Source organism: Pipra filicauda, unplaced genomic scaffold (assembly GCF_003945595.2).
Source record: "Pipra filicauda isolate LSUMZ 115617 unplaced genomic scaffold, ASM394559v2 scaffold87_size3191425_pilon, whole genome shotgun sequence".
Taxonomy (NCBI): domain Eukaryota; kingdom Metazoa; phylum Chordata; class Aves; order Passeriformes; family Pipridae; genus Pipra; species Pipra filicauda.
Genome location: NW_024105064.1, coordinates 823,238 through 837,464, shown reverse-complemented (window position 1 = coordinate 837,464; position 14,227 = coordinate 823,238). Strand labels below are relative to the sequence as shown.

Genomic DNA, 14,227 nt, shown 5'->3' with positions numbered 1-14,227 from the left:
CCTCCTTGATTTTGAACCAAAGCAATGTAGAAGCAGCCAGAGGTGCTGACTGACTCTGGATCCTGCTGCAGGCTCCTGTCCCAGGGTCATTTGTTCCTGTCTGCTCTCATAGGAGTGACAAGGCACACTCCTCACTGCTGGCTGGGGACAAAACCTCATGGAAAGCACAAAGCTAAACACTTCTGACTGAGCAACTAAGGCTGAAGAGACGCTCCTGGCTCTGGATGGCCAGATTGCTTTCCACCTCTGAGCATCCACGACACTCATGCACCCTGCAGGAGTACAGACTAGCTGCTGATCAGGTGGTAAAATTGGCCTTTGCAGCCATAAAGCAGGAATGCAGCATTCCAAACAAGCCTGGAGGCTCCATTGGGCTCCACTCCTTTGACTGCAGTGCTGCTGCACAACATTCAGCCTCGTCCTTGAACTTGTAACATGTTTTTTCCCTGCCTTTCAGGGGTGCCGGTGGGTATTTCACCGAGGCAGAAACAGGTTGTGTGTTTCTGCCTCTCAAAGCCAAGTTTGTGATGTGATTTCCCCGTGCCCTTCGTCCCATGGGAGCTCCAGCAAGGAATGTAATGAAAAACTAAGTCAGAGCTTTCCTCAGCCTTCATGGGGCCTGTCACCAGCAAACAGCACTGGGGAGAGCACGTGGCAGCAGCTGAGCCCTCTCCGGTCCTGCAGCTCCCCAGCAGAAGGGATGGATGGGGAAAGGTTGTGAAACACTTCCATAAAAAATTCCAGGGGTAGAGAGACACCACAGTGAACAAACTCGACAGGGATGGGTTAGGAAAAACTAAAAAGGGATCAAACTCAAAGAATTTCCTCTCCCCTTTATACAGTTTGAAAACTGGTCTGCAGAAAAGGTGCCAAGAAGGTTGTAACAGTGCTCCCAGCCCTGGGGGACACAGCCTGCTTTCCTTGGAAAACCCAGGACCAGACAACCTGATGGACACAGACTTCTGTCCTAAATAAGCTGAGAGGCAGGACTACAAGAACCCGGGACAAAGAGAAAATCTTGGAATCACCAGTGCTTGGAATCAATAACCCAGATCAGCCCCTGTGGACATTCTGCTGGCAGATCTGCACACACAAAGCAGTGCTACACACACCCAAATTCAGCATATATATATATACACACACACCCAAATTCAGCATATATACACACACACACACAAGCTATACATTTAAATATAAACACAGGCCACCAAAGGATGCAGGAGCCAGGCACCTGCTGCCATTCCCTCTGTCTCTCTCAGGGCTTCCAGCAGCACACTCTGTTGCTCTGAGCTCCTGTTCCCTCACCACTTGTTTTCTGCAGCACTGACAAAGCCCTGCTGGTGTTCTTAACACAGGCAAGGCCCCACTGCTACCCCCAAAGAGCTTGCCTGGCACCAGTAATTAGATATTGCCTAACATCACTAATTACTACCTTAATTAACTCACTTTAAATAATTCTTAGATATTGTCAGCTCGCCACAATCCCTTTACATAAAACAAAAAAAAGTCACATGTAGTATTATCCATATTTCATGTACAGACACACAGGTATCATCCATGGCCGGAAAATTTGGCTCCTACTGGCTGAGCTGTCACCCAAACCTGCCCTTGCTGCTGTGATGCAGTTTGGGATTTGGGATGAAACATCTCAGCACGAGTTTCATGGTGTTAGTGACCAAGTCACAGCCCGGAGTATTCCTGACCATGACACGCTTGGGGCAGAAAGGGTCATGTTAGAGCAGGTCCAGAGCTGCAGAAATGCTCCACAACTGTCTCTGAAGGGTTTGATTCTATCAAACCTCTGATCTGCCAATACAACACAGACTTTGCTACCCCAATACTGCGGCCCTGAGCTGAATTTGGCAGTCCACTTCCCAAAATTCAGTATGGATCAAGATTCCTCCCAGACAAAAGGTGCCAGGACAGAAAGCTCTTGCTGTCCACGGAGTGCCAAGAGTGGCCAACCAACTGCACGTGAGAGATGGAGGGTCAGGGCTTCCTTTCCTGGCTGTCAGGGCTGTCATTGACCACCACAGCACATCTGCTTGACAAGTGACATCACTGACTGGCACCTCCCTCTCGAGGGGCTGGCACAGCCAAGCCAAGAAAGACAAAAAACAAACAAGCAAACAAAAAAAAATAGAAGAAACTTCTTGTGCCATCACCCAGCTTTTGGATGGTGTGGGAGAAGAGGGCTGTTGATAGTTTGGCTGGTTATATTAAATGTTATTGCGTGGCTTGTTTATTTTTCAAGTTCAAGGGGGAGTCCATCTAAAAGAGATAAATAATCCCAGTGCAGCTTCCTTGTGGTTATATCCCTGTGTGTATAGGAGGGCATGAAAAGCCCCCTGTGGAGGGAGGGAAGGCAAGGCTGCAGGAGGCAGGGCAGCTCACACAGGAGCCCAGACAAGAATTCCCTGACTGCATTCCCCTGGGATATAAATGTGCACACACACACTGAGCAGCTCACTTAAGAGGTCTGTGTCTCCCAGCCCCTAATGTGGAACGAGCAAAATAAAATAGAATTGTGACCACTCTGCAGTGCCAAAAGGTGCCCAGCCAGGAAGGGGGAAAGAGGAGGAAACAGCTGGAAAGTTTTGGCACATAAACTTATTTTTGCACAACGAAAGAAACCCCAGGAAAGCCACAGATTTGCAGAGTTGTGTGGCCCCAGGTCTCAGAGGCTTCTTCTCCCCTGCTACGAGGAAGCCCATCCTTCCCTGTTTGTGGAAGTCTTGCTTTTCCGGAGTTCCCCAAGTTTTCCGGGAAACAGATGCTGGAGGGCGAGGGTTGGATTCCCTTTTTTTTCCCGAGCATCTGCTGCCATCCCGTGGCAAATGCTGCAATGGCAGCGGGAGCATCCCGGGGTACCAGGGCACAGGGACAGCCCCGGAGACAACCTGGAGCCCCTCAGTGTCCACAGGCTGTGCCCAGGGGATGGAGCTCCCGGAAAAGAGGGAGGGAGCTGGACAGGGAAAGACCTGAGTGAGTCACGGGCAGATATCAAGCGCTGCAGGAAGCTCTCAAATCCCACTCGGGGAAGAAGTCGGGACAATTGTTTGGCTCCAACTCGCCATCACATCCCTCGGTCCTCCTCGGGACGGTGTCTCCTCTCATGGCGCTGTCCTTGCCATCCCACCCCCCAGGGAGGCAGAGGGAGTTCCCTGCCCCAGGGCCAGCATTCCAGCCGGGAAGGCGGCTTTGCCAAGTCCCTGCCGTCCAGCTGGGCACGGGAACGGCGCTGCCAGGGCCACCAGCCAACTGCTCGTGTTTACTTATTTGCAGGCTTGTAAATAAAAATCAGTCAGACGAGAGCCCCGGGGGCCCAGGCAGAGACAGCCCCGGTCCCCACAGCCCAGAGTGTCTGTTCCACACGTCTGGCACAGGTGAAAATACCCAGGGCAGGGCAGTTTGCAGGGACACTGCACCGACAGCACATTAAACTGCTGCTAAAAAAAGGGGTAGCCACGTCCCCCGAGCTGTGGGGACAGGGCTGAGATGCCTGTTCGTATTCCTCGGCCAGCAAAAGCCAGACAATTCATTAAGAGAGAGACTTCATCCATGGCAAAGGCTCACACAGAACAAGGAATAAGAATAGGAACCCGGATCTTCCCTTTCCAAATGTCACAGCAAAGGCTCAGCTCGTGTCCTGTGGTGTCCCAGAGCAAACACGGGGCTGTACAACAGGGCACACACTGTGCAAACAAGCTCTGTGTCCTACAGACATCCCACATTCAGGTAACAGACTGTAAGCACTGCTCTCCATTACTGCAGATAAATGCAGCCGAACTCAACAGCCCTTCTCCTGCTCCGTGGTGGAACCAGCTGCTCATGATGGATCACTGCAGAGCAGAGGCTGGAACAGGTCAGGAGCAGTGAGGAGCACTGGGGACTGAGGCATTATCTCAGTGCCTCCTCAGCTCCAGAGCATTAGGGGCAGATCCACAGCGTGGAACTACAAGACCTCATTAGAACAGGTGTCAGTAACCCCAGCAGCCGAGGTTCAAATCACACCTGAAATCATGTGCAGTTATTAATTCTGTGGCCATCAGGATTCGAGGGTCTCCAAACCCATTACTAAGTTCTCCTCCATTTGTATTTCACCAACACAAACAACAGAAATCCATCTTTTCAGAGCTCTTTTGAAAGCACGAAACTGTAATTCAGAGCAAGTAAGAATCTTTTTACCTCTGTTTTTTTTTCACACAGGGAAGCCAAGGCAGAGCAATGCCAGCACTGGGATTGGTGGCAGAACCAAAACTGCACCCGGACAGGTTGGCAAAACCACCCTCGCAGCCCTGTGGGACAGATTTGTCTTTCAATGGGCCATTAAGTAATTTGTCATGAATGCCAAAATGCTGCTTGAGAGAAATAAAAGCCGGGAGTTGCAGGGAGGATTACACGACTGAGATGCATTGGCAGAGCAGTTTAAATTGCCATCAACACCTGCCTGTGCCCATTAGCCCCTCGCTGTCAGAACACAGTGAGGTTACCTCAAACAGGCACGAGTCAAACGAAACGCCAGGCACGGCTCGGGGGTGGTGCTGGCAGGAGACACACACAGAGGATTCACACTTTGATGTGGAATAAGAAATAGGTAAAAAAAAAAAGGGTCACGTTCTGTGCTCTGGAGCAGCTCATCTTCACCTGTTTTCCCTTTAAAGCAGCCAGGAGGGGGTGGGATAAGAGAGTTTCAAGCTGACTTTGTCCCAGACGGCAATGGACAGGCAGATGTCACTGCACTGAAGTGACTGGGAAAATATTCCCCTCCATCTCTGCCAGGGAGTTTGGGTTGAACTCCTTCCCTCAACCCCAACCCAGGTCAGAAGAGACTGTCCCAGTGCTCAGGGAGTTCTGTCCTTCTTCCACCCTGTGTCCCACTGTTAAGGCACTTTAGTTCTTCCCACCCTTTGCACTCAAGACCCCGGGTTGTAACTCCACCTGCCCAGCCTCACACAATTCCCTTTCCTTCTCCTTCATTCTCCCTATTTCTCATTCCCTCTGACACACCTGCTTAAAAAACAAAAGTGGTCCTATCACCCCAGAACAATACATTTCAAATAAGCATATAAAAGACCTTTTATTGACATGAATAAATTGATTGGGACCATTACTTGGTGGCTGCTTCCCACAGAAAAAGCCTCTTAAAAGCAGCCTGAGGCAGGGCAGCAAAAATTTACATTTAGATGAAGGCATTCCTGTCACAGCACCTCCCAGCAGTTGCTGGCCCCGGGTACTGTCTGCAGAAAAAAATCCAAGGAGATCTGCTTTTAAATAACGTGGAGGGGAAAGGGAGGAAATATTTCCACAGTCCTGGAATGCTGTGGTCTGGAATCACACGATCTGCACCAAGCAAAGCAACAGGTGAGAGCAGCGACACCACATGCAGAGAGTTTGTCTGGAAACCTGTTTTTCCAGTACAAAATTCCCTACTTTGTGTACCCCGGACACTTGCAGAGGTTTCTGTCACCAGGCTGTGAAGGTTCCCTCACACAGTGACACCGGGACAGACTCGGTGCTGCTGTGGGACGCTGTGAGACCACCCCAAATTTACACCGTGAGGGTTTTCCCCCCCCCGGCCCTCGCTCAGTTCATCACATCCCAAGTCTTGGAGACATCCGAGGGATGGGATGCTCAGTCCACTGCTCCAGTGCTGCAAAGGGACCCCTTTTAGTGGCTCTGTTTCCAGGGTGAGAGCACAGATCTAGCAAGGGTTTTCACTGCCCTTGGCATCCGTGTCCCCAGCCAGCACAGAAGTGGCAGGGAACAAAACCAGACCTGTGGGTTTTGCTGCTGTCATTGAAATCTGTGCTCCAGATTTGTCCCGTTTCAGCACTACACAACAGTTACAAGAGTAAAAACAGCAGATGCAAGTAGAACCAATAAAAATTATGTTTTACTGTCTTATCTACTCTAAAGGAATAATATCAGTCAGCTGGGGAAGAAAAGCAATTCCACCTCCCTAATCAATACCAGATATCAAAACTCAGCACAGCCCAGGTGTTAATACAGCATCTTGATGGATGAAGGACAGACAAACTATGAACCCTCTAGTTCCACCTCATGTATTTCAAAATGGACATTCTGACTGTTAAATTCTCTCTAAACCAAGAAACTTTACTGTAGAAATTATTAGAGCAGTTTTCAGAATGCTGGGTCAATAATTTTCTTCTTAACAACGAGTACATGAATGTCTTTTTTCTCTAGAATTAACATCAATTAATATTCCTCTTAACAATGAACGTGAGTTAAAGGACAGTTTCACCAGAGGCAGAGTCCTTTTGCAGCGTTCACTGAATACATTAATCCTCAACCCCTACTTCCAATAATTGTCACAGACACTCCCTCTGTGACAAACCCCCCAGAGTTACCAAGTGCTGACCCTGACTGCAGCTCCTCAGGGGAACTGGGTGGAGTGTTCCTTTCCTCCCTGCACTTCTTAAAACCCTGCTGTTGATGCCCATTTTATTTTTCACTCTATAAAAAGCATTAAGCTGTGAAGGAACGGACTGGAGAGAAGGATAAAAGGGACAGTTGGATGACAATAAAACAATTCAGCTTCGAGGGAGGAAACTCCCCCCCACAAAGCTGTGGGTGGGTGTTTTGAGAGCACAAATCCAGCCACGACCAGGGCGAGAATGAGATCCCTTCTAACTGCCCAGGCTTTGCAATTAGGGTTCATTCCAACAATGCCAGAGACATTCCCACCTTACAGGTTTGACTAATTGTCCACTCCAGCAAAACCAAGACCCCAGGCAAAGTGAAATACAGCTCCACTGACACCACACACAGCTGTTCTCCAAGGCCAGCCCATCAACTTGTTCTGTAATTTCTCTCCCATACACACGTTCCCTGGTGCAGGAAACTCAGCCTTGCAGCAATAGCAGGAGACAGGAGTGTTCATGAGCAACACCTGAGCAGGGAATTCCTCCTCCTGGTGACATTGCCACAGGTAAGGACACTGGACAAATATTTAAAGAGCTAACGAGTAATGAAACAGGGATTGCAACAGGACTCAGGAACTGGAAAGACGCAACAAAGTCATGCAGAGGGACAGAATGGGCAACAAAACCAATCATTTTGACCTTTTCCCTGTCTTGGACAACTGTGCTCAGTTACCTGTGTGCTTTGGGGCACGGGAAAGAACACTGCTGCATTAATATCAATAAAGTTATTCATGCTTATGTTGAAGCTGGGCTTGATTTAATGCCCTAAAATTTACATACTCTGACTTCCAAAACCTGAGGTTTTGTAAAACAGCAATCAAACCTTGTCCTGGATGTGACTCTTACCTGCCAAGTGTCCTCCACTCACTAAATGCTGTTTTTTGTGGTGTCTTTTCCCCAACCTTTCCCATTACTCATCTGATCAGAAAATGGATGTGACCAATATTCATTGTGAAGACTCATTTCTCACATTTGTGAGCCCCAAGGAAGACAAGCTTATGTTGTGTCAGAAACCCATGCTGCATCAAGATTCAGGTGCCACTGGTGACTTTTAGAATTCAAGTTTTGTCAAAACATCTGAGAGTTTACGCAGATAAATGGGGGTTTTTTTTGCCACATTCCTTCACTGGATTTTTCTTTAGGCAGAAAGTGGGAAAGAGCAGCTGAATTTGCAAGGGGGGAAAGCTACCACTAGTACAGAGATCAGCATTTATAAAGAACAAAAAGCAATAACCTGGCTGAATTGTCCACTTGGGATTCGTGGTTTGCAATATGTTGGTTTTATCTTTTGCTCCAGTTTGATTTTTTTTTTTTTTTTTTTGCAAAGTCAACACCACGAGGAAAATCAGGTTTAATTAAAGAAGGAAACGAGCAGCACAGCAGTTTGCAAAGGGTGATTTGTACACACAGGGGCCCCCGAAGGCTCTGAAGGCTCTTCCCTCTATCAGGCATTGAGTCTTTCTATCTCTTAGATAAACCACCCTAAAAAAGGACCCAACACAAACCCCAGCAAGGCTTTCTCAGGCTTACCTGTCACACCCAGGAATCAAAGGAGGGAAAAGAGCTGGAATTGCCACGCAGGAGCAGCTGCCTGGGATACCTGGATGAGCAGCAACATGGACAGACCTGAGCAACGAGAACAAGCCCCTGGGTTGTGGGGTCTGGGCTGCCCCAGGGAACAAAGGGCAGGGGAACAAACCTGCCAGGGGCAACAGAGGGACCCAGGTGCTTTGGGGACTGAGGGACAGCACCAGGAGGGGCAGAGGGGAAGCCAGGTTTGAGGAGCAGTGCCAGGGGCTGGGGGACAGCAAAGCCCAAGGTGTGGGATTCCCTCCCCAGGTAAAACAACGTGGCTGCTCTGGGAGAACAGGCTGTGCCCCAGGACTCCCTCCCACCACCTTTTCCCCACCACAGCAGGGGAAAGGCTCTTACCTGAGGGGCTTCGATCAGCTCCTTCCAGAACCTTCTGGGCCAGGGGCTCCCTCAGGGGCTGAGGGGCCCCACCCTCCCCTCAGGTGCTGAGGGGCCACGCCCTCCCCTCAGGTGCTGAGGGGCCACGCCCTCCCCTCAGGTACCTCAGCCCTGCCCCTCACACAGGTTTTAAGGCTTCAGCACCAAACCCAGCACCAGGAGCTCCTGCAAAGTGCAGAAATCTCACAAGCAGCAACACCTGAGTGACCTTCCCTCGTTAACAGGCAATTAATTGCACCTGCTTCACCTTTTCTCCTCGTTAAAAATCCTAAACGATGCCAGCTGTGAAAGGCCAGTTCCCTGCCCGTGCTGAGGGGCTGAGTCAGATGGTGTTTAAGGTCCCTTCCAACCCAAACCATTCCATGGCATTCTGGAAGTGATCCCGCGGCCCAGGAAGGATCCCAACCCACCTGCCCTGTGTTCCAGCTGACACAGCACCAAGTGAACTCTGGCACTGTGCATGTAACAAAGCCCCTTCACTGATGGGCTTCCAGCCTTTACCCAAGATCCCATTAACACGAGACCACAATATAAGAACTAACATCGTTTTCAATTTACCCAGCAATAAAAATCCTCTCCAGCCCCCTCTCCCCCTGCAGAATTCATCATTTTAAATCCGGAAACTCAGAACCTTGTGGCAAGAAAGGGGCAGCCTGAGCCCATCCATTCGAGTTCTACGTTAAGTACAAGGAATTAAAAAAAGAAATGTCAAAATAAATAGCACATGTTCAAGCCAGGCTCAGGAAAAAAAAAAAAAAAAAAAAAGGCACTTTCAGAAGCTATTTCCAGCAGACAAGAACTGACCTTCCCCTCATAAAATGCCACAGGGTATAAATAGAGCAGCCTCTCATGCCATTTGTCACGGAGACTCCTCTGTCTGCTCCGAGCATGCTGGAAAACAGGACACTGTGCTCACAATGCTCCCAGCACTAATTAGCCTGGAGTCAAAATACTTCTTCTAGTCTATAATACTACTTCTGGAAAAAAAATCACAGATCAAAACCACAGCAGAACCGGGTCAAGAATGCAGCCTCCCCACTCCCTTCTGACCAAGCAATTAATTCTGCAAAGATACTCACCATGGCTCTCTGTGGCATCCCAACGTTTCCCTAAGTTTTGGAGATGCCAGTTATCACAAACTGGAAATAAGGAACCCTCACTAGCCAGCTCACACACACACACATTGTGATCCCTGCTGGGTGCAGGACAGGGAGCCACTACAACAGACACAGACATGTCACTTGATGTGATTGGAAGGCAAATTTTAGCTTTTCAGAAGACAATGAAGAGAGTTTTTGTGCATTTCCTTCCCTGCAGTTACCCCTTTGGAATGTGGCTCTTGCCAGTTCTGTATCAGTTGTGTGCAAGGCATGAAATAACATCTCTTTGCAAAAAATGTGCACAAACCCTCCTCTACTGGGGTGTATATAGTGCATTATATTGAATTTCAAGCTTGCACTTCAAAAGTCATCAGGCCTCATTCTCCCTTGCAGGTTCACAAGCAGATTTAAGAGATGACAGTCTTTCCTACTCCACTGAAATTAGGGAATTGTCCTCTCTGGATTAGAAGTTCTCATCTTCCCATTGTTCTCTGGCTGGGGCAGTGAGAGCTTCTGCACACTTCATACTTCATTTTAGCTACTGGTTTGTGCTCAGCCACTGTACACTGAAAATCCATGAAATCACATCCTTACACATCCATTCTTATCCATCTGACTGCTTAACTTCTGGCAAAAACATGCCAAAATTGAGCAGCGTGGCCCTAGAGCAGCAACGTGCCTCGGGGGTGCAGAGCTGGAACTGGACACGACGGTGGGGTTTGTGTGCTGTACATTAAAACCAAAACGATCTCAAAGGAGGAAAAAATAAAAGCCAAAAAAACCCAGACAGGTTTGAACCACACATGCCAGCATCCCACATTATCCCAGATGAAAGCAACTCTTCCCCCCCCCCCCCCAACTAACAACAATCAACAGACACATTTCGCTTGCAGGCAAAACCTGGCTGCTGTAGTGTAGCTTGGTTTTATTTATGTCCACAAATATTTCAAAAAAATTACAAAATACTCAAATGGAGAGAACACAGAAGTCACGATTTCTGGGTTTCTACTCTGTTTACACTGTGTTATCCCATGGCAAACTACTCATATATACATTAAGCTTCAAGATATATATAAATGTAGCAGTCAGAATGTACACTCTGCTTTAACGGTGCAGTGAAACAAGCTCAACCATGACGACATAGAACAAGAGAGAGACGTTTCAAAAACACTAAAGCAAAGTCTGAAAAATAAAACTTTCAGAACAGAGGAAAAAAAAAGAAAAAAAAAAAGGAAAGAGAGAGATTTTCTTAAAAGAAAACCAAAAAGGTCTGGGTTGTTTTTTAACAGGGCATCGAACACCGAGATGGCTTCAAAAGCCACTGCATGTGAAGTTGTAGTTAATCACTGGGCTGAAATGGAAGAATTTCAGTGCTTATTTGCTGAATGATGCGAACAAAAGAACTCCCATAAAATATTAGAATGTTCTTCTGTGGGAAAAAAACCAATAAATTTGAACAGACTGCCAACTTCAGCTGAAAAAGTAAGGAATACAGAGAGAGGACCACTGGAGGCAGTTAGGTTTTTCTTAAGAACTATGGCTAAAAATCGGCAAAGAGAAGGGTCAGAAGAAATGGCTGAAGTGGCTGAACTCCCCCAAATTCCACATGGTATAAAAAAATGAGGGCAGAGATTTAACTGCAGTGTGCCTAATCAGACCTGTAAAGCAAACTGAGGCACCCTCTGCTGAGCAGAGCCCTCTTCCTGGGTACTCAGCTCTGAGCAGAAGTAAAAAACTGTGCTCAGAAGGAAAACATTTCACCTGATCACTGCCCACAGCAACTTCACCTTCCTTGATTCCACACTGACCTCACGCTTTGCCAGGCTCAGGAACACCAGCTGCTCCTCCACAGAGTTCAAACAGAGCAGCTGGAACTGGGTAAGTGTTACTGCAGTTCTTTAGCACTGAGAAATCTGGAATGGAGGGCAGAAAAAGGAGATCAGCATTAGCTGAAATAGTCCTCCTGTCTCTCTCCTCACTCTTGCCTTAAGTGAGCCTGGAATAGATGCATAAATTTAATTTAAATTGCTGTCACTGACTGTCCAACACCAACCTTCGGGCAGGTTTGAGGTGCAGGAGGTGGGTGAGCACTGTGCCTGCCACACCTTCCATCAGAACAACTGATTAACTACAAGTTTATCACGGGTGGCTCAGAACAGTCCTAGGACACAACCATCACACTGAACAGGCTACAACAGCAGAGAGAGAGCACTCATGAGTTAAGAGAGAGAATGGGGGGAAGTTGTGCACCAGCAGAAAAAAAAATGACCAGCATGTTCAGATGTCCATTGGTCACGTCACCCTCTGCTCTGGCAAAGAAAAAGTGGCAAAACAGGGAAAAAATGTTTAAAAAAAATCTGCCTAGTAAGCAGAGCTGTCTCCAGAATAATGCTCACTGGCCTTCTGTGTGTTCCTCTCCTCTCACCACCCTCAGTAGCCAACAGGAGTTATCCTACATGGATCAGCTGGGAGCCAGTAAATGTTACTGTCCATAATCAGGTTAATGCCAAAGCAATAAAAGTTCCTGAGATGCAGAACACTGGTGGCAGTTAAAGAGCTTTTGCTTATAAAAACAAAACTCAAACAGTCAAAGAGAAAAACCAGACTGGTGTTTGCAAAACAACTTTTAACGAGTTGCCTTAGTCCACTTTTCTTGAGAACTTCTCAAACAGGAGGCCAGAAAGAGCACATCCTCCAAAATATGCACATGCAGACAAAATTCTGGCTGGGAACATTTTCAAAAAGAGACCTTTAGAACAGATTATTTCTTTGAACTTTTTGCCTACAGTCTAAACCCAATGTCCTCAGGTTTAAGTTTCCAAAGGTCACAGGGAAGAAGTGCTTTGTGGCCACACTGAAAATGAAAGCGTGGAAGGAGGGATCCAAAGGGTCAGGCTGGTTCCAAGGGACATCTGTGCTGCTGAGAAACCCAACTCAACAGAAATCATCTGCAGAACAGAGAGATGGAACACGAACAAAAAACCCCCAAACAACCAAACCAACCGAAAAAAACCCAAGAACAGAAACAGTCATTTGCAACATTATCCCTGCAAATCCCTTTAATGCTTATTGTTGATATCAAACCAAATGTCAAGCTTTTACCCATTTGAAATTATTGATACCCATCACTCCCTTTAATTAAAGGGATAATTATATATATATATTTTATTAAAAAATCAACTCTGTATTCTGTCAATACCAGGTAGGAATTCACAATTTGTGATGTTACTGAAAATCAAGATAAACGTTTCTGGAGTTTTGTTTTGTTTTTGTTTCTCCCCTCTACCCAAAAAAAGTTAATATTTACAGACTTAAAAAGCCATGCTGCAGAACTGAGCTCTCTTTAAAATTATGAAGATTTCCTACAATGTATTAAAATAAAAGTAGATTTTTATTATTATAGCACTTGGATTCAGAGCTTGTTATGTCACCTACTTGCAATCCTTGTTTTTTTTTAAATAGCTATAGATGCATTGAGTGTCTCTTCACGCACAGTGACTTGTGTTGTGAACCTGATTCTAGCACCTACTGAAAACAAACTAGTAAGAAAAGAAAAAAGGAAAAAAAAAAGAAAAAAAAAACCAAGATTGCAGGAAGTTCTCTGAATATTCCACACAGTCCTGTATTTCCAATAGGCTTCTGAATACGTTGTCATGCAGGGAGACCCACACCAGTCTTGAGAAACCTTCTCTACAAATGAACACTATGCTGATAAGTCTCTACTTGTTGGGTGGTTGCTTCTGTTTTAAATATATAAAGAAATCTTTATAAGATATTCTTTTCCTTTTGTAGCTCTTCTCGTATGTAAAAATGTTCCACTCCTTCCCAAGGACTGGGGTTTCCACAGCCAGCGTTACAAATAAATAATTTATTACAACTGTTTGTCACCTTCTTTCTTCAGTCGACTGCAAGAGAAAGAAAAACTCGATTTAACACAGAGAAGGGGGTGTCAGACACTTCAGAGCCAGCTCTGCCTTCCTGCCACCTCTCCCAGGTGCCCTGAAGGGAACAGAGGTTGCAGGTTTTGAACTCAGAGCCCAGAAGTGAGTGTGCTGTCCCAGCACTGATAACTCTGTGTGTGCAGGGGGGAGTGATGACCTTCTGCTCCCCAAAGTGCCCCTGCCATGGGAGCACCAGTGCCAGTGCCAGCTCATCAGCTCCAGCCTTATCTGCAGCCCCAGCTGTGGCAGACTGGCTGTGCCCGTGGCACAGCAGGCAGTTCTGGACAGCAGGAGCAAGGAGGGAAACATCAGAGTGCAGGGCAGGAGTTGAATATGCTGCTTCCCAGATATCCTGGCTACCCACACGCACATGGAATGATCCCTGGGAAGTGCTGATGCTGTCAGTGGTCACTGCCAAACAGGAACTAAGGTGGTGTCACACAGAACCACTCCACCATCAACACTGCAGTCAGGGGAGAAACAACTCCCAGGATTGATCCAGGCCTTCTCAGCTGGCAGTGCAGGACCTGTATCATTCACACACTTCAACTTCCTAGTGCCCTCAGTCATTTCTCAGGATTGACTGAATCCCTCTGCCCACCCTCCACTGCTCTCAAGGAAGAGAAGGAGATGTGGAAACAGCCATCATAGCATCACACTAAAAACCCCAATCAGAGGGAATCCTGCAATGTAAGACTCAGCTAGTCTAATCTTGTTCCAGTAATTTGGACCTTGCTTCCAATCTGCCCAAACCAGGTCTTGGTAAAGC

At 47.2% G+C, this 14,227-nt stretch overlaps 1 protein-coding gene across 6 annotated transcripts in view; it reads right to left on the bottom strand.

Moving 5' to 3' along the window:
• Window positions 1-10,404: 10,404 nt before the first annotated feature.
• The window catches only part of RERE (arginine-glutamic acid dipeptide repeats), a 204,028-nt gene continuing 200,205 nt past the window's right edge, over window positions 10,405-14,227 (bottom strand). For all 6 annotated transcript variants that reach the window (XM_027728783.2, XM_039390836.1, XM_039390837.1 and 3 more), the window contains one exon: window positions 10,405-13,422. In XM_027728783.2, coding sequence (XP_027584584.1) covers window positions 13,389-13,422 — 34 coding nt within the window. In that variant the 3' untranslated portion in view covers window positions 10,405-13,388. The remainder of the gene's footprint in view (window positions 13,423-14,227) is intronic.